This window comes from Macadamia integrifolia, unplaced genomic scaffold, assembly GCF_013358625.1.
Source record: "Macadamia integrifolia cultivar HAES 741 unplaced genomic scaffold, SCU_Mint_v3 scaffold2981, whole genome shotgun sequence".
NCBI lineage: Eukaryota > Viridiplantae > Streptophyta > Magnoliopsida > Proteales > Proteaceae > Macadamia > Macadamia integrifolia.
Window position 1 is genome coordinate 11,757 of NW_024869109.1, and position 24,514 is coordinate 36,270.

The window sequence follows — 24,514 nt, forward strand, 5'->3', positions numbered from 1 at the left end:
ACCTGCTTCCCTTTCTTCTTCTGTTGTCCAACCCAACCATTCTGCCCTTCCTCCCCTTCCTTTGTAAAGCCGCCAGATCGATTCTGCCGATTCCATCTCTTCCATCATTCATGTCGACCATGCGACTAAGACCAGCCCTACCAATTCCATGCCCTCCTCTGATTGCCACGCCACCTCAGTTAGCGTGTTGCAGACTCCCGCGCACATCGTCCTGTAGACCAACGACTTGATGAGCAGGTCTCTCAATGGAGCCCGCACTGCTTCAATCTCTGGCCCAGACGATTCTGGTTTGCCTCTTGCTCCAGACCCAAATCCATTCTCACGCTGGACTACTCCACACCAATAACTACCTCCAGCCGAGCTTGAGACTCAGAATTTGAAATGCCTCTATTTGTGGAAGAATATTCCAATTCAGCACCCAAAGTAGAAAGTCTCCTTGATTGGGGCGATATATCCTCCTAATATTGATTGTTGACTCAGTTTGATTAACTGACTCCACTTCCTCCTCAGAGATATGCTCACCGAGATTCTCATCACCACCCTGTACGGCTACGCCACACCAACCTACTGAGCCCTGTGCAAAGAAGGATTAGTCACTAGAATCGCAGAACCCCTTGGTACATCATCCACATAAACGACGCCAAGAATGCCACCATCATTCTCATAACCAGACTCATTAGCATCAACTAGTTTTTTCTCCCTACACACCACAATTGTATGACCCACTTTTTTGCAAAAGCCACATCGCCCAAGTGAGTCTTCATAGACCAACTTCTGTTTGAACCAGAAGAGACTCGTTTAGTGTGAGATACAGTTCATCCAACAAGAGTCCAACTTAGCACGCAAAGGCTATGGCAACATTATTTGGGAGTTTCAATGGAAGCATAGTTTAATTCAGTTCGTATGGTACAATTATCATAAGCTAACTGATAGTTCTTCGAACCACACCAATTGGTTTGATCAGAATACACTGGAAGCATGAAAGATGTGAACATATTGAGACCAAATAAAGAATTATTCACAATTTCTAATTATCGAGAGCAGCATATATACAAAGGGGGAAAAATGAAATTTTAACAGAATTCTTATGAGCTGTACAAAGAGGAAGGAATTCAACCCCACATTTCTACCAAGGATCAATTTTCCCCATAATTTTAAACCATGCACTTGGTTTCTTCCATCATATCTGTTTGCAGCACAATCAGGAAGGAGGTGACAAATGAATGTTGGTGTCGGGTAGCATTGCTACTGTAACTATGAAACACTCACAACCTATAGCAAGGCCATATGGGTTTGACAGGGACACCGCAACTTGATCTACCCCAAGCTCAGGCTGAACAGGTGGTATACTTGCAGTTCTCCGTTCTACATGCACTATCTGGCCAATAATGTAACTTGGTTTGTTTGGGAGGTGCTCTGTAAACAAGGCAACAGATTCTGCAGACAAATAGTAGTTGGAGCAGTTCCTGTTGATCGCCTCATAGTGCCCAGCAGAGTTGATGACAAAGGCAGCAATCTCATGGAGTTCAAAACGACCAAATGATATCTTCTCCTTGTTCGCCTGTGGAGGAAAATCAAATCATCAGAGAATCACCAGTGGGAGGCTTATCTCCAACAACTGATAAGTTGCAAAATAAGGGAACACTGACAAAGCAATTTGTACCTCGTACTATGAACATCAATTGGACAGGACCCACAAACTCAACACCCTACCAATGGATACCATGCTATGAAATTGAAATGAGTCGAATACTCTACACATTAACTTACAATTTTATCTTAAAATCTGGATAGTCACTAATAATCCAATTTCATCAAAATTTGAACGTAGGGCTCCTCAGCAACAATCACGGTGCACACAGACATACCCAAGCAATAGGGTAAAATTACCAACTCATATCTCCCATGTATGCATGTTATTACATAAGGCTAGGAAGCCTAGGATCAATCATGATCATTAACAATGATATGAAGCCTAGAAATTCAAATATGAAGACATTTTCGACAACAACCAGAATACGTTTGTTCTCAAGAGTTGAATGGCAAGAATAACTTTTAATTTTAGCCCACTAAGCCAGCCAAGAAAAATAAAGAACATCCAGCATAAGAGTAGAACTACCAAATGAGGAACCCTTTTATCCCTACCGATTCATCTGGGCAGGATTCAACAAGGTCTCTCAACCAAGAAAGACCGCCCAAGGAAATTTGACTTCCACAGTACCTAAATAAAAATATATGCAAGCACATTAAATTGAGGCAATGAATTCTTTCCATTCTCCAGTCCTTGGAACATTTGCAGCTATACAATTTTTACTAGTGGTAATGTGACTGGTCACCTCAGCCAACGGCCATGTCACTAAAACACACAAGTTTGCTAGGTGAGGCATCAAGCAAAGAAATCTAGATAATCACATACCATCAATTGTGTCAACCAAGGAGGCAGCCTAAGAAGCACCACTAATGTCAGAAATGCCCCCTCTAATGGTGGAAAATTTCAGCCAAAATTACTACATAATGTTGCAAAAGAACCCTTACATTATACAGAATCCCTTTTGGGCCATTTTATATTAGAAAATTTATAAAACGCTAGAATTAACAAGGGGAAGAGTGCAACATGATTGGTAATGAAGCTGAGGTAAAAAATGAATTCAGCATAATGGCAACCCAAACGGTCCCTACATCTAGTAGATAGTTCTCATCACTCATGGCTCAAATCAGAAAGGTCACCTACCTAGAAAATCATATATCAACTAAAGTCATTCCAACCATGTAAGAAAAAAAGTTCCTGTTCCACCAACCCATATCCTTTTCAGCCTTTGCTCTGTCTTCCAAAGCCTACAACGTGCAACATAATATTCATCACTGACAGATCCCTGGGTGTTCATTGCACATGGCTGAACCTTCTCAACAATCCCCATTGGCCCATTATCATCACATATTGTTTCTCATTCTATGTTCCCTTGAGTGCATTCATTTTGCTTCTGTCCTTCATTACTCGTCCCACCTCTAATAATATTATTTTTTAATTGTATGTATGGTATTATATTTGATGTTTTATTTGGAAAAGCAACACCTTTTATACAAAGCAAATGCTCAGACAAGAATAAAAACCAAACTTATCAACAAAAAGGAAAATCATACATGAGGTAGCTAAATATATCAACAATCAAAAGCTAACTAAAAAGAAGCTCAGTTGGCAAGGGAGCGTCCCTAAATCAACATGCGGCCTGAATTCGACTCCCTTTACCCCCTTGGAGCCATCCCCATAGTTTCTATGATTCTCATAGGATCTAGTGCTGACCTGGTGTGTGTGTGTGTATAGAGGTGTATCTGTGTATGTACATGCCCGGGGGACTAGTTGGGCCAAAAGGTTTGGACACACTCGTCAGAAAAAAAGAAGATGAGAAGAAAACTTTTCACATTGGGCATTTAGAAGTATCCAGCCAGACTTATGACCCACTTTTCGGTAGTTCACTGATAGACTCATCCGGATCAAGAATATGATAGGAAATACGATAGCAAAACAAGATAAGGAACTTGGGTCCACCATAAAGTACCTATATTTTTCTTTCTACACTGCCAGAAAAAGGCTAAACACCTTCAATAATTTGGACAACAACTGACCTGCTTCTCAAGTTGATGCTTTGCATATAAGCTTTTAACCAATTCTTTCCTCTCTTCCAGCTCCTTTGTAAGGAGCCCATGTGCAACTTCAGCCTTTGCGCACCTGTCCAACAGCTCTGCCCGGTGTCGAGACAGAAAACCAACTCTATCTGCAAGGACCCGGATACATGTTCGGAAGTCCACAGTACAGTCATCTTCAATATCATTCACAGAACTGAGAATGGAAACAATCACAAGTCACTGAAAATCTGAGTAATACACCTCATGCCAAAATATTAAAAAAATGTCAGCAAAATAGACAAAGAAAACAGTGCAGGGCGTTTTCCTATTATATGGTTAAAAAACAGTGAAACAAAACTGACAAAAATCAGACTTCCACAGGTTTTATATAATGAATCAACTAAGGAATAACTACTAACAATAATCCAAATTGGTGTGTGATTGGGCCTCATCCACCATGAAAGGAAAATACACCAAATATATCAGAAGCACCCAAACTTAAAGCTGCAAAAACATCTGAGCCTCATAAACCGAAGTGCCAAACTCTGGGGAAGTGTTTTGAGTCAATTACTTACTTGGCCAATGACAGAGCCAAAGCACGCAAGGAATCAGAAAAATTAGCCACTCCACCAGTTACAGTAATGCAACTACGCAGTCTTTCAAAAAGGCTTCGCATTTTCACAGCCGAAGCTCGCAGTGCACTATACTCTGAGGCCCTCCTATCAGCAGCACAAAGATGAGTATGGGCTTCCTCTCTAGCTTCATGCAGGCAATTCTCCAAGTGAGCACAATTCATCTGTTGAAAGGACAAACAAATCAGATTTTTTTTTTTTTGTGTTATACAGTAATACGTCAAACACGAACTTTTAGAAAAGTGCCCATGTAGTAACAGTAACAGTAACAGTAACACTAGTCATAGTTCTTCAAACCCTTAACGTGAAACACAAAAATTCAACAGATTGTCAGTAGACTCAGTACAAGCATACAATTTCTTAACATAATAAAAAAATAATGTGCAATAAAAAATTCCAGCTGCCTATAGCTTAGCCAGTCATCCTGTGTGAAGGAGTGTGTAAGGCTCAAAGAAGGCAGTTATTTAGTTCCAAAGTTTTTATTTGTTCTTCTCCACCACTATTTGGGGGGGAAGAAGCCTTATAAATGTGTTACTAGGCACCAGATACACATGAAAGAAGTTTTGAGACTAGCAAATCTTGTCAACCAATGTTGAAGACATCAAATAATGTTGTAAGTGATGTACAAAGCAAGTTCTAGAATACAAATTGCCAGCTGATCATTTTGCTTAAGTAGATATTACTACGCTTCTTAAGAACAACTAGTAAATGATTCAATGTTATTTTCAGATGACTTGTTTGTGCCCTCAAACTATAACGACTTAGGAACAGAATTTCACTGTCATTATGAGTAATGGCAGACTGCCGCACATTAATCTCACTCACTGCTGAAACAGGACAAAGAAGAGGCTTATATACATTCCAATTTCCTGGAATGACAAGTTTTTCTCCTAATATAGCTTCCAGCATAAAACCGGTGGATGCATCCAAAGAGGGTTGTCAAACCTGTCGGTCTGGTCTGTTTCGGTTGGACCAGATCGGTCCTGCACCTTTGAGAGCCAGGACCGAGACTCACTGACTGCATAAATTGGTCCTCAAAGGCAAGACCGAAACTGGTTAAAAACTAGTCGATTGGATATCGTTCTTTGGTTAATTGATCCTAAACAAATCAGTTAAGCCATTGTTTGTCTATATTTTGGTGAAGGGTATCAGGATTGGTCAATTATTCCATAATTGATGGTGATTAATCGGTCTCAATCGGTTAGGTTTCGGGCAGATTAGTAATTGAGTCATAATCAATCGTTCTATTAGGTTGATCAGGTTGGACCAAGACCAACCGATTAATAAAAAACAATATATTCTAAAACCAAAGGTAGACTCTTAAAGAGTCAGTTCGGTTTCAGTTCTATTGGGCAGTCCTGGTAGGGTCTGTATGCATGGACCTGGAAATGCACCAGCAGATTAGTAATTGAGTCATAATCAATCGTTCTATTAGGTTGATCAGGTTGGACCAAGACCAACCGATTAATAAAAAACAATATATTCTAAAACCAAAGGTAGACTCTTAAAGAGTCAGTTCGGTTTCAGTTCTATTGGGCAGTCCTGGTAGGGTCTGTATGCATGGACCTGGAAATGCACCAGTACAGCCATCTTGACAATTTGAACTAGGTTTTTTTTTTTTTTTTTTTTTTTTTTTTTTTTTTTTTTTTTAACCATAACCAGAATGAATGAAGGCAAAAAAATATTGCACAGTGTGCCATTGAGAATCACTTTTTACACAAAAAGATAGAAATACAGATGAACATAATTTTTCTATATCGATACAGGGATCGTCCCTGGACAATGTTCACACAGAAATCATGTTGCCCAAGGTCATCAGGGAAGAAAGATGCATGAGGGAAAAAATCTATCAGAATTAACAACAGGACGAAACTATTGAAATATTCCGAATAGATTTTAGTAAAACAATAGAATTCCAAGGCAAAAAGGAATCAGGGGAGAGACAGGAGGGCAGTATGATGCAAATATGCCCTATATAAGAAATATTTTTCTAGGTTTTCATCAAATATCAAGAACGAATATGCAGAGAATAATAGATAAAATAAAATAGCAAGTCATTCGGTAAAAGAAAAACTGAAAATGAAACAAGGTAATCAACATTTAAAATATAAGCATATAAATTACCCCAAAAAACAATTTAACAACATCTAACATTAAATTACATTTCCTCCCCCCAAAAAAATCTAAGATCTATCATCCAGTAAACAAGTAAAAGTTTAGCTTTTGGAGAAACAGTCTCAACCTCAGAAGCATTGATTTATCCTCATGCATTTGAAGCCATCAGTTCATCAAAAAATACCTGAGATTCATCCAGCAGTTTATGGCCGATTTCCAGTTCTCTCTTCAGATTGTCTAACTCCTCTTGCACAGCTTTGAGCTTGGTTTCAGTCTCACTACACTGGTTTGACTTGTCCGTTAGGGCTTTCTGCAGTTCCAATACAAGATCACCCCCTAAGTTAGACGTTGAATCTTGCTCAATTGCAGCTTGAACAAGCACCATGTTCAGAGGTTCTGATGCGGTTTCGGCAGTGAAGCTGGTTGATTGTGGCAAATGCACCGGCCGCACCATCTTCTCTTGTCCTGGTTTATCACCTGCTCCCAGCTCGTCTCGATGTGGCTCCAACATTGAAGAATCCAGCTGAGGTTTTGGCAAACCTGAAGAATCAGCCATATTTTCATCCACACCTTCTCGTGCATTGCTTTCTTGCTGTTGGAACTGCTCTGATTTGGAATCCAATGATACTGATGTGCAAGAAAGCTCATCCATGGGCTCAGTAGGGATGTAAGCTGGCATGTGGGCTTCTCCATCACCTGATACTTCTGATTTGCAGTCATCAGCCTTCACAGATAAATGACCAAACTCAAAGCCATCCTTACCACCTGGAAGTTTCTGCCCTTGCATATACTGATCAGACAATCTCAGCTCCAGCTCTTGAATGCGCTTCTCATAAGACAGGCATTGCATCTGCTTCATCCTCAGCATTGACTGGAGATGTTTGCCATACTCATCCTTCAGATGCAAGGCTTCTGCTGTCTTCTCCGCCACATCCTTCAGTATGCTATCCAGCTTACCGTCATCTAGTGATTCATATTCAATTTCAGGACGAAAAGAACAAATCAGAGCTATTGCAGAAGCAAGCTCAGCTTTCAGTCTCGCATTTTCAACTTCAATTTTGCTAGTTCCAGCAACGTCTACTGAATCACAGCCCTCAAGAAAGTCCTTAGAGTCGCATGTCTCAGATGATTCTATGGTACTTCTTGCAGCTTCGAAGTTAGAAACATCATTTGACATCAACATGGAACCCTTTGCTGTTCCATGCTTCTCGCTTTTACAAGGGATCCCAACCAAATATTCAGGAGCATAACGGTCAATATCAACAATATCAATATCAAGCAAATTAGTGTCAAATGGAGCTATATTGACATCACACTGATTTGGATTATCAAACAATCCAATAGATGCTAATATATCCCGAGGAATGAAGGCACTCTGTGCTTTTAAAAATTCCTCACGTCTTCTGACCTCAACCTCCCTCTTTGTTGCAAGTCTTTCTGCCAATTGTCCAGCCATGCCCATGTAAAGCTTCATCGAAGCCTTCCTCCTCACTACTTCTGCAAGGCATGCCCTGTATGCAGGCCCAATCCCGCGAAGCAATTTTAGATCTTCAAAATGATCATCTTGGAGTGCCATTGCTTCTTTGAAAGCAGGAAATTGTAGACGAACATCTCTGATCATAAATTGAACATAAGCTACCTTTTGCATGCAATTATGCACAAAAAGGTTCATGTCATTCTTTTTAAGAATGCAGAAACCAAGCAGCTTTGAAATTGAATGATTGCAAGCCTGCATTTTTGGTAGATGATGTTTGTCATGGACATCGTACATTGGACCAAGAGCTGAAACTGCATCATGCGGACGGAGGGATGCAGATAATTGGCAGCTCAGACAATCATCAACTAGTTTCTTCACAGTGTCAACATCTTTACTGCATAGAAGCAGAAGAATAAATTTGGTGCAGGAAAAAAAGGTGGTTCCGAGAAGAAAACTGTCATTCATGTTGGTGTACAAGTATCCAATATGGATAAAGGTTGTCAAAAACAGCAGCTGCAGTGAATTTCTCAGTGTCTTATATAGCAAAGAGCAAGCTGGTGTGGTAAAATTTTGAAAAAATGAAGTGCTTGTTAAGAAATATACATGATGAATTATAATCCAAGCACGTAATCACATTTACAACTTTTTTCCCTCCCACTTCAATCAGCGGGAAAGAATTTTTTTACAAAGTAAAGAAGACAAAGTGCAGGGAAAGTATGCTGGCACAGAGAAAGAGAGTTAAGGATCAACTACAAGATTAGTAGGTGCTTTCAAAGCAACCCACTCTACTGCGGATAAAGGGATCACATATATCTGAAAATGTTGCAATGTAACGTTGCAACATTGCAATGGGACTATTGTTTGCAGTGGGACATAGTTTCATAACAGGTCGCACCAACAAACAAGTGGTTCTACTACAAGCTAACCACTGATAAAATATAGAAACACAAGTAGCTCAAAGAAAACAAAACTAGGTGCAAGGAAGAGATGGGTATTAAGAAACCAACCTCAACGACTGCATTATACTCTTCTGCTCATTTAGATATCGTTGGTGGTCTTTTATCACCAACTCCAAATCCCTTAATTCAGCTGAAGCCTTACTAGAATAAAGATCCTCAACCCGCCGCTTCAGATCATTGAACATCTGCTTTAACTGCATAACCTTAGCCTCAAATTGCCGGTGTGAGCTGTTACAATTCTCAGCCCACTTCCGTAAATTCTCCTCCTTCACAAAATCAAGCAAGCACTTCCGGGTTTGTGTCTGCAAAGCTGGATAAAGCTTGCAAGATCTCAATTTTTCTATGTCCCTCTCGAAATTCGCCAAAAGGTCCGAATGGTATCGATGCTGCTGGGAGTAACACTTCATGAAGTCCATGTACATTTCGTATATCATCCGATAGTAATGATCCATGCTAGCCTTGGCAGTCTCCACAGCCCTCTCTTGCACCATCTGCTCTCTCAGAAGCCTGTCGCAGTACTTAAACTTCGAATCAGTGCAGTTGAATATAGCACGCCCGCGGTGAAAATGGTATCTAAACTGACGCTCATATGAAGGCAATGCCTTGAGAGCAGGATCGGCCGCATCATCCAGAGGGTGTGGGTCCTGATTAGGGGAACGCATTGGAGGTTCACTGACTTCAGGGATTACGATTCGCTCCGGCGGAGGAGGCGGCGAATCATTAAGCATTCGAGGTCGATTGTAAACAAAAACTTCACGGCCATCACACGGGAGCTTGTACGCCGACAAGGGTCGTTGGGCTTCAAGCTTCATCTCCTGGCAGAGGAGAACTTGATCACTGATTTGAATCCCAGAAATTGACTCTACGGATCGCTGAACGGCTTCAACAAGCGTGCATCCATCGCATACAAGCTCCATAGTATGGCCATTCTCAACGATTCGAACCAGCAGCTCCCTTCCTGGTACAAATTCCTCCGTAACGTTCGAACTCATCTTATCCCCAAAAATGGATATATCCACCACAAAAATAGAAAGAACCCAATTCACATAAAACAACCCAAAACAAAAAAATTTCCAAGCTTGCTTACTTATCACTGCACCAAATCTAGAAAAAGATCAAAGTCCTAAAGTTTCCACAGAAACAGAACACAATAACTTTAAAGCCTCCAGGAAAATCCTACCAGCCACAAACCATGAACGCAGAGTTCAATAAACCCTAATTCCACCAAAACCCACCAAACATAGCATCAACAAAACCCTAATTCTACTTCCCCCACCCTCGTTTCCCTTAGTTGCACCGAACATAGACTGCTACTTTAAAAAATCCCCAAGGGAGAAGAAACCCAGAAACAGACTCACGTAAGCAAAGAACACAACGAGGATAGCCCTCGAACGGACAGTGGCCAATTGATTTGGAACACAGAAGCTTTGAAGATAATAACTTAACGGCCAGAGAAGATAATCAACGAAATCTACGACAGTTGAATCAATTACGTCTCAAAATTGACAGCGAAAATACCCTGAAACCAGGAATCTCCCTAGTTTTAATTAATATTTTATGCCCTTCATTTCTCAGAATTTTTTGTTTTATCTAATCAACAGATAACCACCTGCGGCAGGTCCAGCCAGTAGCAGAAGAGCCCTCCCTCCATGGGAAGTTTGGAAAGAAATGAAACACAAAACCAGAGGCTTCTGCATCTTTGCTTCATTTATTTATTTATTTATTTATCTCTCTGGTTTATTTATTTAATAATTAAACAGAAATATATTTCCTACAGACTCGGGGTAGGAACATTTCCTACACACTCACTTTAAAATCTAATAAATCATGTTACCCTTTTCTTTCTTTTTTTTTTCGTTTTTGAAATATATCATGTTAACCTACGGGTGTTTGTTGATAATAAATCATGCCGGAGAAAAGAACTCTGCAGTGGAGCGTTAGGGGTGTCAATTCGTGGCCTGACCCGACTAAATCAATCGATATCGAAACTGGCCTGGCTTGGACAATTTGTTAAACGTGTTGGGCTTGAGTCCAGCCCATTTATAAACGGTCGGTATCGGTTTTACTACTTGGATAGTCAGGCGTCAGACCAAGATCGGTTGAATAACACCCGATCGAGACCGACCTATTATGCACCGACCTGGCCCGACTCTTTAATGATTATAGAATACCAATTTTACCTCCTAAATTAAAAGTAAAAACTAAAAAGCAAAGACATGTTCACATTTTAAATAATGATTATATTTGGTATCATTTATTGATTTATTGTCATTTTTTTGGCTTACATGAGTGGGTTGGAATATAAGAGCATATTTTGAAGAGGGTCCGTTTAAAAACCGGTTAAAGCCCATTTAACATTAAACATGTCCGTGGCCCGATTAAGCCCCGACTAAAGCTCGATTAAGGTAGCTCAATTATAACCCGAAGTTGACCGACCGAATACAAAGCGTACCATGCCCTCAATAACTAAGCCCTTTTTTTTTTCTTTTTTTTCACTTTTTGTTCCAAAAAAACGGAAACAGACCATAAGTGCACTATATACTTTATTCCTATTTTTTGTTCCAATAGAACGAAAAAAATTCAAAAACGTTCTTTTAGAACGATACCAAACGCCTTGGTGTGTACTTGCGCCTATAAATAATGGTGAGAAAAGACCATGCTGCTCAACATTGAAGATGCTCGTGCACCCATTGGTGTGTACTTGCATCGGCAGGTATCGTTCTCCTGTCCTACTTTTTTTTTTCCACAAGTTTTTATTTTTCTATAATATTAGAGATAATCACAAGTTAAAATTATAAGAGAAAAAATCTTATCAGTCTACATTGCCTAGGCCAATGCATGGACTCAATGAGAGAATACATCAGAGCATAACACTCACAGCCAATGCATGGACTCAATGAGAGAATACATCAGAGTATCTGTAACACTCACAGTAATATGGTCTTTTTAAGCTTACCTGTGTCTAGTAATGGACAACACAAAGCTGGTAGGATTCTTTTTCGCTAAAATTATGGTGTGAACATGTGTTACTTATGCAGTGGATTGATCATTTTTGTTTTTTTTTTTTTTTTTGGGCATTTTGCGGGGGAGTAAGAGTATAAAATAGTATCACGGTTGAAATCTTCTGTTGATTATGTTCCTTCAAGCGTGAGACACACGTTATCAATAATGAAGCAGGCTATTCTACTTTTGCTGTGGGCCTGTGGCAAAGTTTCAAAGGTCGAGAAAATATCTAAAAGGAGAAGATTTTCCAAAAGGTACTACCATCAACATTTAGAAACAACGGATCGGTTTAAAGTACTTTGGCCACTTACCCGGATACAAAGAACCATTATATTGATCCCAAACCCATAGCAGGTGTCCAAATATGGGATTAAGTCAGGTACAGATAACCTGGATTGAGATACGGACACAGATCAAAGAGGAATATCATTGTTTTTCTTCTATTAGAAATCTTTGTGGAAATGACAATATTTATTGATTGGAGGAGGCTTCCTGAGATCATGGTGAATGGGCATTAATTCATCATGTTTCCATCGATACCGTACAATAGGGAGAGATACAATGGAAGAGAAAGAGGATCACATAAGTTCTGTTTGGTGAAGGAAAACTTTATCCTTACTGATAAATAATAGTCTTGTCTCACGTAGTAGGGCTTAATGAGAAAAAATTTCAATGAAATACGAAGGCATTAGAGAAAATAAGGTTTTCACTCTAAATTCATGGCCCATGTGGTAGGCTCAATCACATAATCTTTTCTGTGCCATGAGGAAACTGATGTGGTGAGATCAAAACCATCCCAGGCACAAAAAAGGTTTAACCACCATCCTAGGATCCTAAACATCCTTCTCCCTCTTCCTTATGACAAATGGTAGAATATATCCCACCTCCTCCCGATTGCCATGCGACACTTTCCTGCTTATCTGATAGACCACGATTAACATATTCCCTTTTACTGTGGCCTAAGAAAAACTTGGTTCTTAAGTTAGTATGGCCCTCTTAAAATGAACTTATCAAATACCAAACAGATTTTTGTTTGAACCATTGGTTCTTGCATGACCCATCTTTGATGGGCTTCTACATAGCCGAAATATATACTATGTAATAGTTTGGATGGATCGGGATTTATGAATAAACAGACCTTAGGGTTCCTCGTTCACATGTTGAATCAAAGGTCAATCAAATTTTTTTAAGCGACATAATAAGGCTTTCAAATTTTTTTTAAACTATATGAGAATGTATAAAAGTGAGAGGAACTCACCCAAAAACAAAAGAGTTAGAGAGGACCGTAATTATGCTTGAGTATAAACAAGGATCCATGAATACATGGGGAGTATTTGATTAAATTTTAGTATAAAATTTGGCAAGTTATTAATTTGGATTAGATATTATAAAAAGAAGAAGAAAAAAAAGAATATTGACTTAGATGTCTTCCATATCCAATGTTTAGAATTGTCATATCATTTGTTCTCATGGTACAAAAGATATTAGGATGTATGGAAAACCCTCTCACTACAATAGATTAGGCCTTTAACTACGGATTTTTCCGCAATAAAAGATAAAAAAAAAAAATCCACAATAATAGTCTATAGCTAAGGATTAATTGCGGTTTTCTATCTAGAGCAACAAGTGTCGTCGCTGCATTTGTAGCTATGGATTTTCTACTGCAAGAAAAGAGTACTCTATAACTATGGATTTTTAATTGTGGACCTTTTCCGCAACAAATCTATAGCTGTAGATTTTAGTTGTGGATATTTCCCGCGACAAATCTATAGTTGTTGATATTTTCTGCAATAAATCTCTTATTACTGCGATTTGTAAGTGTGATTTCATTTATGCAGTTACAAGATTTTTTGTTACTGCGATTTTAAAATACCACATCAATAAATATCACATATTACTATGATTTTTAACTTCAGTTTTGTTTTCATAATTATATGACATTTATAGCTGCGATTTTTAAAACCACAACCAAGTATCTATAGTTACAAGTGTAAAAAAAAAGAAGAAGAAGATGAAGAAGACCTTTTTGTAGTGTCTCCAAGCGACTAAACAAAAGCTTTTTAAGCATTTCCACTAACTATTGTACTTTTGTTACATTAGGCTTCTCTAGATGATCTTCATTAGAAGAGCATCAAATCAAGGGGCTAAATCCATACATAGGGGCAATATAGTTAAAATAAACTAGTAAATTTAACAAGTGTCCTCTCAATCGTTAGAAATTAAATTCATCGAATAATTAGTCTACCTAATCATTAGCCGACAAGTACAGTACAATGGAAAGAGTTTTTAAAAAAGCTACGATGGTAGGGGTGAAATAGACCTGATTATTTGTTAAAACCTAGTTCAGACATGAGTCCCCAAAACTCAACCCTAGACCCAACCTTGTCAGGCTCATGCCAACCCAACCTGGCCCTAATTGACCCTGATTGGGTTGGATTGGCCCTAATTTTTACCAGGGTCGCATTAATCCTGATTGACCCTATTTTTTCCATTTGTGTCCTATGCATTAATAAAAAAAAAGGTGCATAGATTAGATGATCGATCCATGTATCCCCACCACCCCCAATTTTATGTTGCCAAGTTTCAATGTTTCTGGCCAATTTCTTCATTTTTATTTTGGGTTAAGTGATTTTGTTATGGGAATGTTTGGAAAACTAGTTTATTATCGCCCATGCTTTCTTTACCTCTAGCAATCGTTTTTTAAAAATTCCAGTTTTTTTAAACAATGATAGTTGGTGGTGCCACCTCCCCCAAAAAAGGGTTTTTACCACCAAGCTGGCAGCAAAGTTTTTAAAATTTAATTCATCTACTAGCCCAATTGAATTATCAGACTTTTGTGTATGCTTATTTTATGCTCTCTTGGTGGCATTTTATTTGGAAACTCAAACTTGATCCAAAATTTAACATATTTTTTCTAGAGAGTAGCTCATGGAGGAATCACACCAAAGACTTATTGAAAAAATGGATGAATGTGAATCCAACCTATGGATTTTTCCTTGATCAGCGGGAATACATTTGGCATATATATCATTCTCTCATGCAAATTTACCAAGAGAATCTAGGTAGCTGGCTCATTGGGTCTCAAGACTGAAGCTCTATTAGCTTACTCATTTAAACATCTAATTATGTATTTCTGGACTACAATTCTTGGCAATGATATATTATTTCTTTAACATTTTTATCATAACATGCTATTTCATATGGCTACATAAAAATATTGTCAATTTCACTTAAGCAAAACTTAACCTTATTCGGTCCTATACGCTGTGAAGCAATGGAATATTCAAGCTTATCACTTTATATCTCAACAAGTGACTCCAATCCATACAACTCTATTTGTTACACCAATCTTCCCTAACTTGACCACACCAATTCTTGTTTGTATGAACGTTACTAATGAACATTTTTGTTGGGCAGTTGGTGAGTAACGAACTTTGTACGAGTCATAAATTTGGACATCCTAAGTTCGACTCCCACTAAATACACCTTGGGCCACTCACACAGGGGTGTTTAGTACTCTTCACTGCTTTCAATGAAAGTTGAATGGTTCTCATTCAACCCTAGTATGACCCGGTCCATGCTGTTATAGGGTCAGTATGGGCCCGCAGGACTAATCAGGCCGAAGATTTGAATACCCGTTGTTAGCAAAAAAAATAATTTTTGGGCTACTTGTGTTATCCATAAAGGAAAATGTGTCACATAATTTGATGATTATATCATGACATGAGAAACCATTGAAGCCTATGCATGGGGACTTCTCTTTGGTGTAAAACAGACAATGTATGGTTGATGGAGTCATAGAGCATATGGGAGATATGAAGTGACTCAAAGGAGATAGAAATATTTCTTTCTAATTTCTAATTGTAGTACCGCATCATGCCCTTGGAGCATTGTCCCCTTTTCTTTTGGATGTTTATAATTTCTTGTCTATACCTCCTTTTTTTTTTTTTTTTTTGTCTCAGGCCTAGTAACAAAGTGGTACTCGTAATGCTTTGGATAACCAATATGATTATGAACAAATAATCTCACGTCTCAAACTCCAGCTCAAACATTAATATTTTAAGTTATTTTTCCCCTTAGTTCAATTTCTTATTTTCATCATTAAAAAATAAAATAAAAAATGAAATAATCAATATATAATTAAAATTATAAAGCGCAACAAAATAATAGATGTTCAGAACACCTAACCATAAATCAGGGTTAAAAAACCTTAATTTTGATTACTTATCTTATCCTTTCCTTATGGTTGACCCGCTATTGCTATGAACTTTTTTTTTTTATTTCTATAATAAATTACTAAATAATAATTTCAATACTAAGAAAAAGGAAAAAAAATTAACTTAAAAATAGAATCATAATGAAATAATTAGAATAGAATATAAAATTTATATTTGATAAATCAGGTCGAGCTGGGTAGGCCTCAACCCAAGCCCCACCCAACCCTAGCCCATGGTTAGTGTTTTTCAACCCTACCCTACCCTCGGGGTCAGAAACCTTAGCCTAGGCCCTTGTCGGGTTCTAGCCATTAGGGCCAAACTATGTGATGGTTTCTCATAAAAAAAAGTTAATGCCAAAATCCGTGCCAAACACAAAAAGTTATAACATGCCATTTTTGCTTTACAATTAAGTAAATGGGAGAGGGATAGGTATGCCGCCGATATCAAGTATGCTAGCGGATAGCACCAATAGGAACACATGATGGAGTATCATTCAGGAAGGATATGAGAGTCATTTCAGAAAAATGGAAGAGAGAGATAGACACAATGGGTGCTAGCATACTTGATATCGGCGGCATACCCAACCTTTTCCCTAAGTAAATATACTCTTCCCAAAATAAATAAATAAATAGGTTGGCTATATCTTCATCAACTAGTTAATATTCAAAATTAGACTGAGTCCCATACTAATTTACAAATCTTCCTTGAAAATGTTTGCAAAGTTAATCAGGTTTTAAGTAACTTGAGCTGCTAAAGAAATACAAGAAGAGACCCAAAGCCATTAGGTTGTTTTTTTTTTTTTGCTAAAAGTTCAGTAAAGAATATATTAGAAACAAATAAATGATAGATTACAAAAAGAAAGCCCTTTGAGATCCTGATCCACCTTCGGCATGGCGATTAGCAGAATAGGAAATCAAAGCTAAAAGAAGAGGAGTTACATAAACCTGAATCGAGGCCTATGCTAGCCATCCCATTCAAGGTCAGAAATAATAAAAGCTGGAGCTACATCTCAGGTATTTGAACTTCTCATGGCAGTGGCATGCTTAGACAACCTATCTGCCACTGCATTTATCTTGCGGAAACAATAGGAGATCGTCCATGAAGTGGAATCCAAATATCCTTTATGCAACCACCACTTTTGCAAAAAGTACCAAGGAATATTTTGTCTTTTAACACAAGACACCACCGCCTGGGAGTCACATTCAATCTATAATTTATTCAGTCCCTTTGTCGCTGCCCAATTGATGCCATGGAAGAAAGCTGTGAAGTCCGCCTTGAAATTGGTTCCAACTCCTTTGTATATAGCATAGCAACCCAAATTTTTTCCATTCTCACTTCTAAATATGCCTCCAACTCCAGAGCAACCAGGATTTCCAGGAGAACATCCATCAATATTCAATTTATAATATCCCCTTGTTGGCATGTTCCAGTGTACCTCCTTTATCCAATGATCATGTGGCTTTGCTATTTGAATCTTTGACTTCTTAGCAATAAGTAAATCTTCCATGGAATTTTCATTGAAGGCACCATAGATGAAAAATCGTTGATGTCTTTCAAGACATATTGCAATGCATAGCTTGTTGGCTTGAGCTGGTTTTGAAATCTTCTTCTATTCCTTTCTGCCCAAATTTGAAATGGGATAATAATAACTAGGGGTAACCAGCTCTTACTACAATGAACCGATCTAGCTTTTCTTCTCTACCAGGAGAAAAGGTCTTCAATAGAGGGGAAACCGATCCACCTTTCATCAAAACAATCCAGCAAAAAAGACCACAATGTAATTGAAAACTCGCATTCTAGGAACACATGATTTAGAGTTTCTTCATTTTTCCCACATAAGTTGCACATTGACGCTAAGGGAATTGATTTATGAGAAATCATATCGTCTGTAGGTAAACTGCAGTGAATCAGCCGCCACCCAAAAATTGAAAATCTTGGATGAAGACCCTTCAACCAGACTAGACGCCATCATTCCTTTACTGGATTTTTCTCTCTTATTTTTTCCTAAGCAGAAGAGACAGAGAATCTTCTTGATTCAGTTAAGGACTAGATTCTTTTATCATTCACAGCAACAAAAGGCAAGGGAATCAATGAAATCCGGTTACACAATTCTTAAAGAGATGTAGATCGGATAATAGGAAAATTCCAAGTTCCATCAGATATAAAATCTAAAACTTTAACTGATAGACTACAATGAATTGGCTGAGAGCCGATAATATCATCATAAATCCTTGTAGTGCTCATCCAACGATCATACCAAAAGTTTATAGAAGAACCATCGCCTACTATCCACCTTTTAGACTCACAAACAAATCCCCATACTTTACGCAGACCAGAGATTATTAAAGAGGAAGAAATGTACCTTTTTAGGCTTCCATTTGCAGATAAAAATCTTCCTTTGAAGAAAGATGCAAACATTGAACTATCAGACTTAACAAAACAACATAGCTTTGTAAGCAACGCCAAATTAACCTCTCGCATTTTGCGAATACCCAACCCTCCTTCACTTTTAGGCTTACACGTATTGCTCCATTTAATTGTAATAGCCTTAGAGGATTCTGCTTCACCACTCGAAATGAAGTTCTTGATCCAACGCTCCAGATGAGCAATAGCATGCTGCTCATTACCGTTTTTACCAATTCCACTCTGCCAGCTAAAGATAATAGCCTTCCCTTCCTACCAGCCAATCTAGCCTTGAAGTTATCCATCAAGGGAAGAATATGATATTTTTTAACTCAACCTTTAAAGACCTCAACTCCAAGATGGCGAGTTGGAAATTCACTGTCAGGGATGTTGAGGACTTCCTTTATTCTCCTTTTCCGATCCACTGGAATTACCTTCAAAAAAATCTTGCTCTTCTCGAGATTAATTCTTTGACCTGAGTAACTCTAGTAAACATCTAGGAACCTCTTCAGGTTCTTTACACCTTTCAGATCTGCACCCATGAAAATTAGAAGATCATCAGCATAAAATAAGTGGGATGGGGTGAACATCTTTCGAGGACTAGGAATCGAATGCATTAGTCCTCTGTCTCTGAGATCACGAAGGCCTCTGCAAAGAGCTTCTTCAACAAGAATGAATAGCATAGGAGATAAAGGATCACCCTGATGAAGGCCCCGCTCAAACCCGAAGAATCCCATAGGCCCTCCATTAACCAGAGCCGAAAGCTTAGGCGATGAAAGTATCTGCTTGATCCAATTGACCCATTTCTTCGCAAACCCAAATTTTTCCATAACGTCAAAAAGAAACTTTCAATCTAGAGTATCAAATGCCTTTTGGATATCCAGCTCCATACCTATGTAGCCCCCAAAGCATTTTTTTGTTAATCATATTTGTAAGCTCTGATGCTACCCCAATGTTAGAAAAAATTACTTTCCCTTTTTGGAAAGCGCCTTGCTCTTCTGATATCAAATGAGGGAGCAAAGGAGCCAAACGGGATGCCATAATCTTGGGGATCAATTTTAGGAAGAAATTCCCTAAACATATAGGACGGTAGTAACTTTTGAAATCAGGGATAGGAAATTGCAATTAGCCCCTTTTGTTAGAACTCCCTCAATGAAGAAATTATGAACTGCATGACATACATCCTGACCCACAATTTCCCAACAGGTCTGATAGAAAGTACTAGAGAATCCATCTGGACCTGGAGCACTAGCAGATCTAAGTCAAAAACCTCCTTTCTAATCTCCTCAGGAGAAGGAATTGTAGTTAGAAACCATTGTCTGATTCAGAGAGTGCTTCAGAAATCACTGAGAGTAGAGCTTCATTTCTGATCGAACCACCCTTCTTGCTAAATAATTTAAAGTGAGTAGCTAAATGTTGACCAATGTCACCCGTCTCAGTCAATCAAATTCCATTTTCATCTTGAATTTCTCTGATCACATTTCTACTCTGCCTGATCATGTTTGAAAGATGAAAGAATTTTGTACAGTGGTCTCCCTCTTTAAGCCATCTCACCCGAGACTTTTCTAGCTATAATTTTTCCTACAACATAACCGCATTGCCTAGCTCTTCCTTAGCCACCATCTCTTGATGGAAAAGTTGATCATCTTGAACATTCTCCTCTATAGCATGTTGGACCAATTCCAGATCAGATTTCCTTTAGCCAACTTCAGTATCAATATGGGGAAAGACTAATCTCGCCCAAGATCTCAATGGCCATTTTAATCGCTTCAATTTATTTATTACCCTGAACATAGGGTTACCATGCATAGGAGCCATCCAAGAAGCTCGATCAACTTCTTTAAAATCAAAATGTTCTGCCCACAGACGAAGAATGCGGAAGGGGATATTAGTTGGTCGAAAGACCTCATTGCAGCATGGAACGATGGGAGAGTGATCTGAATAGGTACGAGCAAGCACTTTTTGAGAGCAGCCAGGGGAGACATCCATCCACTCCTGATTGCACAAACTTCGATCAAGTACAACACTAGAATTCCCAACTCGTCTATAATTGAACCATGTGTATTTTAGACCTGAAGACGGGACAGAGAACATGGAAGATGAATCTAGAAAAGCTGAGAATTCCTCAGAAGATCCTTGATTGAACCTTCTAGGGCCACGCTTTTCATGGGAAAACAAATAAAAATTGAAGTCTCCAATTACCATCCATGATGAGAAGTTCTTGCCAAGGAGTAGAGGTCACACGATAATTGTATTCTTCCTGGTCTGAAACAATTAGCATGTACAACAGACAAAAATAATTTCATTCTAGCCACCTCAATGAACATAGAAATATGCTGATCCGATTGGAGAATAACCACTGGTCGTTTAACCTCTTGTTTCCAAAAAAACCAAATATTAGGAGTTGACTCTTCTCTTTCATTATGAATAAACTCCAAACCATAACCCGAAGAGCTAAAAATATATTTTGAGCAGTTTTTAGGCTCAATTTTGGGTTCAATAACACAAAAAAAAATTGGGTTATGCTCCTTAATAAGCAACCGCAATGCTGCCCAAGCTCGGCCATTGTCTATACCTCTAATATTCCAAAAACTGCATTTCATTGGGAAAGAGGTTTATGAGTTACCCTTGTAGAGAGCCGACCAGCACCCTCTTCATTCTGTCGGAGAAACCCATCAACAGTCATCAGCTCCTGTCCTCGTCTTCCCTTTCTGGTTTTTTTCCTCGTTACAGTAGTGAAAGGAATTTCAGAATAGCTTTCTTCTTCTCCCATCTGAGGCTCCGATAGATCATGGTGAATTATCCCAGTTCCTTCATTTTGAACTGCATTATCCATAAGTGTATCGCATGCTATTAAAGAGTCTACAATCTCTTGCCTTGGAGCCATGCCTCCTCATGAAGTTGAATCACCACTTCTAATTTATCATATGAACCGGATTCATCATCACTTGAATCTGGGCCAGAACCCGATTCCAAATCCGCCTGCCCATTTGATTGAGAGCCGTCAACTAATGGAACGTTAGATAAAAAAAATAGATACAATTGGCCCATCTTTAGGAAGTTGGTTTAAAATGCCTTCATCCACTCTAAGGACAGCTGGACTTCTAGTTTCAGAAGGATTCAAATCGTTATGATCTCCCATACGATCTGGAAAAGAGTCCATCACGATAGGATCTCCTAAACTTGTGCCTGCCACCTCAGCTTCTAGATTGGACGGAGCAGCCATCTCAGACCGCACTTCGCGAGGACGCCACTCTCTTCTCCGGCGGACCACTGGTGGCAAAACGACGACAATGCACACACCTAGAAAGTGGATTTTCATACTCGACAACCTGTTTGAAAATAAAAATATCTGAAGAAGAAGTATGTTCCCTTTCAACATAAATTTCCTCAACCCAAGGCTGAGAGTCATCTAAATCAATACAAATACGAGCAAAGTGATCGTAGTGAGAATCTTTCATTCTTCGATCAATCGCTACTGGTCGTCCCACTGCTTTAGCCATAGTGAGCAGTATTTCTTCATCCCAGTATTCCTGGGGAATATTTGGAAACCTAACCCACGCAAGCCTGTGTGTGATGTCCTCATCTTCCACTTTGAATTCCGGTCGCCACCTCTGGAACCTCAAGAGCTGTCCCTCTACCCTGACCGGACCTCTCTTCCAGATGTTCAGCATATCCGTCTCCGACTGAAAACGGAAGAGTACAAATCCCTTACCGAGGGATTTCAGAATTAATTCCTCCTTCAGTGCCCATGCAGAAGTCACCTTCGATCTGAGAGTGTCCATAGAAATAGACCGGAAATTAAGTGCGATTCGGCAAGGAGAAAAGGATCCTCCCACCGGCCAAAACCTCCATCACCCTCTAAAACTCGGTTATCTTGATCTCCAAACCCAGCCGTGGCTCCCTGAACAGAACCCCTAATCACACTCATGATCTCCAAACCATCAAAGCCAAAGCCATTAGGTTGAGTGGACCACTAAATTTGATATATGATCTATACATAATTTTGATCTTCTCGAAATATGCAAATGAATAAACCATAAAACTGTTACATGGAAAAATCAGAGCTTCTAATTGTAACCTTAATCACTTTAATCAATGGTTTATTAAATATTATCCTAAAGTTTCTAACATTCTAATGCTTCTTTGGTTTTTTAAACAAATTTGAATGATAATGAGACATTAACACATTCATACTTTTTTCTTTTCTATTCATTTCTTACCGTATAAATATGGCCTTAATTTTTCTTTACCTCGTCACATATAATGTATTAAAAAAAAGGAGGGGGGGGGGAGATCCGAAATTGTCTGTGCGCGGATTCTTTCAAATGTTTTGTCACAAAATATGAGGGCCTCACACATGTTTTTATTTTATTTCCATTTATTTTGAAAATATAAAGTTCACATGGGTTAATACCTTTTTCAAACCAGTAATTGACGAGTAATGTGCAGATTCCTTCCCATATTGGCGCATGGGTAACTATCTCCCAAACCTTTATTATATAAGTATTAGATTTTGTACCTTAATTAAGAAAACTCATGTATGATTGGGAGGTCTTTAGTATTTTCAATATATATATCACGTTTTCAAAAACGGATATTGTGTTATCGACAACAATGTAGCCTTATTCTAACTAAATGGAGTTGGCCACTCATATCACATTTTGAAAAGGATAAAGATTTACTTATGCCACAAGTTGATAATTAAAAAAATAATAATAATTCAAATGTGGTCTTTCTTTTTATCTATTTATTAGTATAGAAAAAAAAATTCATTATACTAATGGCAAGACCCATTTCCATTTCATGGGTTGTGGATAAAATGAACGCCCACACTTTTTTATGTTTTTTAACGACTGGTAGAAGTGTGGAACCCATCAGAGAAGCAGCTGTGTTAGAGCGTAATGAAAAGCTAGTATACTAAAGTTGTGTTTGGGTATACATTCCCAGAATAGATTTGTGTATAAAAAACATATTTTCAAGTGAGACAATAAAAAAGAATAATTTCAGAATTCATTTTAAACCCATAATCTATTCCAAAAATACATACTAAACATAAGCTATATATTTAACTTGACGAAAATGTGGTAGATTCCCAAGGCTATCAGCCAGTAAGTTTGCCTACTTGCAAGTGTGTTTGATGGGTAACCCCCAAGGTCCACAGAACCACTTCCCTCAACCCAAAAAGTCACTAATAATGTGGGATGCTTGAAAGAATTTTCCGTCACTAAATTTAGTTGCTAACAAAGCAAGAAAAGAGGTCAATAGGAAAAATAAAAAAATAAAAAAGAAAAGAAAAGATGTGAATGAATCCTTATTGTAAACCCAATTTAACAATGATTTTTATTGTGATTGGTATGCATTCTTGGAATAGATTCTAAGACAAAAATACGTACCAAAAATATATTATGAGGATTTTTTTTGTTTGTTTAAAATGCATTATAAACTCAAAATCTATTTTAAGAATATATACCAAACACAACCTTAAAGTGACATTTATGATTACATTTGATTAAAAGAGGCTCCACATATTAGAATAACCCGGGTGATAAAGAAGCCGACAACGAATGACCCTACGAAAACCAAGATGGTGAAGAGTCCTTAACAAAATTAGTAAGTCAATAGTATCACAAAAAGCACTTTCTCAACCTATGGCTCAAGAATTACAACTTTCCTAATATATCAAACATTTTGCATTTGCTTCGAGGTGAAAGATTATAATGGTTCTTAAAAAAAAAAAAAAAAATTATAATTGATGGCCATGGAAACTTTTCAGCTCATCGTTTGACATTTTATGATTTGATACATATCTTACATTAATTAAAATTTTTTATTATTTGGCTTGGGAAGCAAGATTTTATAACCACCATAGATGTAAATTTATTATCTTCTTAATTTCTTATGTTCATTAAAATATTATGATTTGATACATATCTTACATTAATTAAAATTTTTATTATTTGGCTTAGGAAGCAAGATTTGATAACCACCATAGATGTAAATTTCTTATCTTCTTAATTTCTTAGTTCATTAAAATATTAAAAACATATTACCTTGCAAGAGTCAATTTTTAACACATACACA

The 24,514-nt window shown here is 38.1% G+C and overlaps 2 protein-coding genes across 2 annotated transcripts; both read right to left on the reverse strand.

Annotated features, from left to right (window-relative positions):
• Positions 1 to 996: 996 nt before the first annotated feature.
• Positions 997 to 10,501, reverse strand: LOC122067577 (autophagy-related protein 11-like). Its single transcript, XM_042631406.1, has 5 exons — positions 8,856 to 10,501; positions 6,556 to 8,242; positions 4,200 to 4,420; positions 3,625 to 3,838; positions 997 to 1,561 (listed from the first exon to the last, which is right to left on the reverse strand). Exons 1-5 carry the CDS (start codon positions 9,797 to 9,799, stop codon positions 1,202 to 1,204), a joined length of 3,426 nt encoding a protein of 1,141 aa, XP_042487340.1. The 5' UTR covers positions 9,800 to 10,501; the 3' UTR covers positions 997 to 1,201.
• An 11,156-nt stretch (positions 10,502 to 21,657) lies between these two features.
• LOC122067576 lies at positions 21,658 to 22,215 on the reverse strand. Its single transcript, XM_042631405.1, has one exon. The coding sequence runs from the start codon at positions 22,213 to 22,215 to the stop codon at positions 21,658 to 21,660; it is 558 nt and encodes a 185-aa protein (XP_042487339.1).
• Between the last annotated feature and the right edge of the window lie 2,299 nt (positions 22,216 to 24,514).